Here is a 1,340-nt window from a genome sequence, read left to right as displayed (position 1 = left end):
GCCTGAGGCTAGGCATGGACCATCCCATCGGGGAAGAAGTATTACCGTGGATTCGTTATTGTAGCCATTGCTATTGTATGCTAGTTTCATCTTTTCCCTGCCAGATCTTGACTTAACCTTTCTGTATTTGCAGTCCAACAAGGAGTTAACCAAAGACCGAGATTCCCTCAAGTTGGAGTTATATGAGAACAAGTAGGATGGGTGAAGGTGGGAGGGAGGCCTGGGAGTCTTACCGAGGGAAATATAGTAGGAGATGGGAGGGTGAGCATGCCAAAGTACAGAGCTTAGTGTAGTCCCAGCTAAGTGCCACCCAGGACTTTGATCCTAGGGTCCTCTCCAGTACCATGGTTCTGCTAAGGTTGTGGGTTGTTCACCTAAGTGAGTCTATGTGTTTTTTGCTCATTCCCTTCCACTGCCTCTGGTCATAGCAAAAGCAATGAAGACCTGAAGAAGCTGATCTCTGAACTAGAGGAGAAACTTCGACTGCTCACTGCCGAAAAGGCAGCTGGGCAGCTCAGGATGGAGGAGCTCCAGAAGAAACTGGAGATGTCAGAGCTGTTGTTACAACAAGTGACAGAGAGCAGCCCCCGCGAGCGTGACCCCATCCAGCTGTGGCCGTGGTCTCCATGAATCACTGGGTGGTCTGTGGCCACAGTTAGAAAATTTAGATCCTTGATTTGGTCCTGTCATAGGCGTCTTCTGAGATCGCTAAAAATCCACAAATAGGGACCCTGCTTAGCCCTGCAAAATCAGTCTTAGGGGTAGGGTATTGTACACATTTTTATTTCTCCCACTAGGGCCCCTTTGAGCACCCTCCTCCTATTTGGTTTCCCTGCCCCCTACGTTTTCTGGACCCCCAACTCTAAACACAGCAGGAGGGTCCACCGAGGTTTCTAGGGGGGAAGGGCTCCCTTCTACATCTCTGTCCCTCTTGTGACCTGAGTGTTGTCCCTACAAAAACACATGCACCTGTTGCCGGCAGCAGAAGGAACAAGGACTCTATCACCAACAGCTGGCTCACCTGGCAGCTCCATCCCAGGAAGACCCAGAGAGGGAGCCCGTTGCCTCTGGGACCAGGGGTGGCTGTGTGTCTAGGGAGAGCCACGAGGCCCTAGAGCCGGCCATGGTGCAGCTGTAGATGAGTGAGTCTGTACTAACATGGTGCACAAAGGGTGGGCATGGGGCGAGTTGCTGCTGAGACCTGACACTGTTTCTGTGGCTCCAGAGCCACTTCCTGCAGTGTATGAAGGAGAAGGGAGACCTTGAACATCGTATGAGTGAATTAGAGTGCCGCTTCCACCTGTACTGTGGAGAAACCAACACCATCAGTGAGCTGGGAT

The 1,340-nt window shown here is 51.6% G+C and overlaps 1 protein-coding gene across 1 annotated transcript in view; it reads left to right on the top strand.

Moving 5' to 3' along the window:
• Positions 1–630, top strand: part of LOC114005844 (golgin subfamily A member 2-like) — a 4,167-nt gene extending 3,537 nt beyond the window's left edge. The window contains exons 5-6 of the mRNA XM_027767777.1: positions 134–192; positions 429–630. Of these exons, the coding sequence (XP_027623578.1) occupies positions 134–192; positions 429–630 (261 nt within the window). The remainder of the gene's footprint in view (positions 1–133; positions 193–428) is intronic.
• Positions 631–1,340: the final 710 nt, after the last annotated feature.

This window comes from Tupaia chinensis, unplaced genomic scaffold, assembly GCF_000334495.1.
Source record: "Tupaia chinensis unplaced genomic scaffold, TupChi_1.0 Scaffold144650_1, whole genome shotgun sequence".
Taxonomy (NCBI): domain Eukaryota; kingdom Metazoa; phylum Chordata; class Mammalia; order Scandentia; family Tupaiidae; genus Tupaia; species Tupaia belangeri.
Note: the sequence above shows the minus strand (reverse complement) of the source record. Positions and strands in the feature narration are given on the sequence as shown.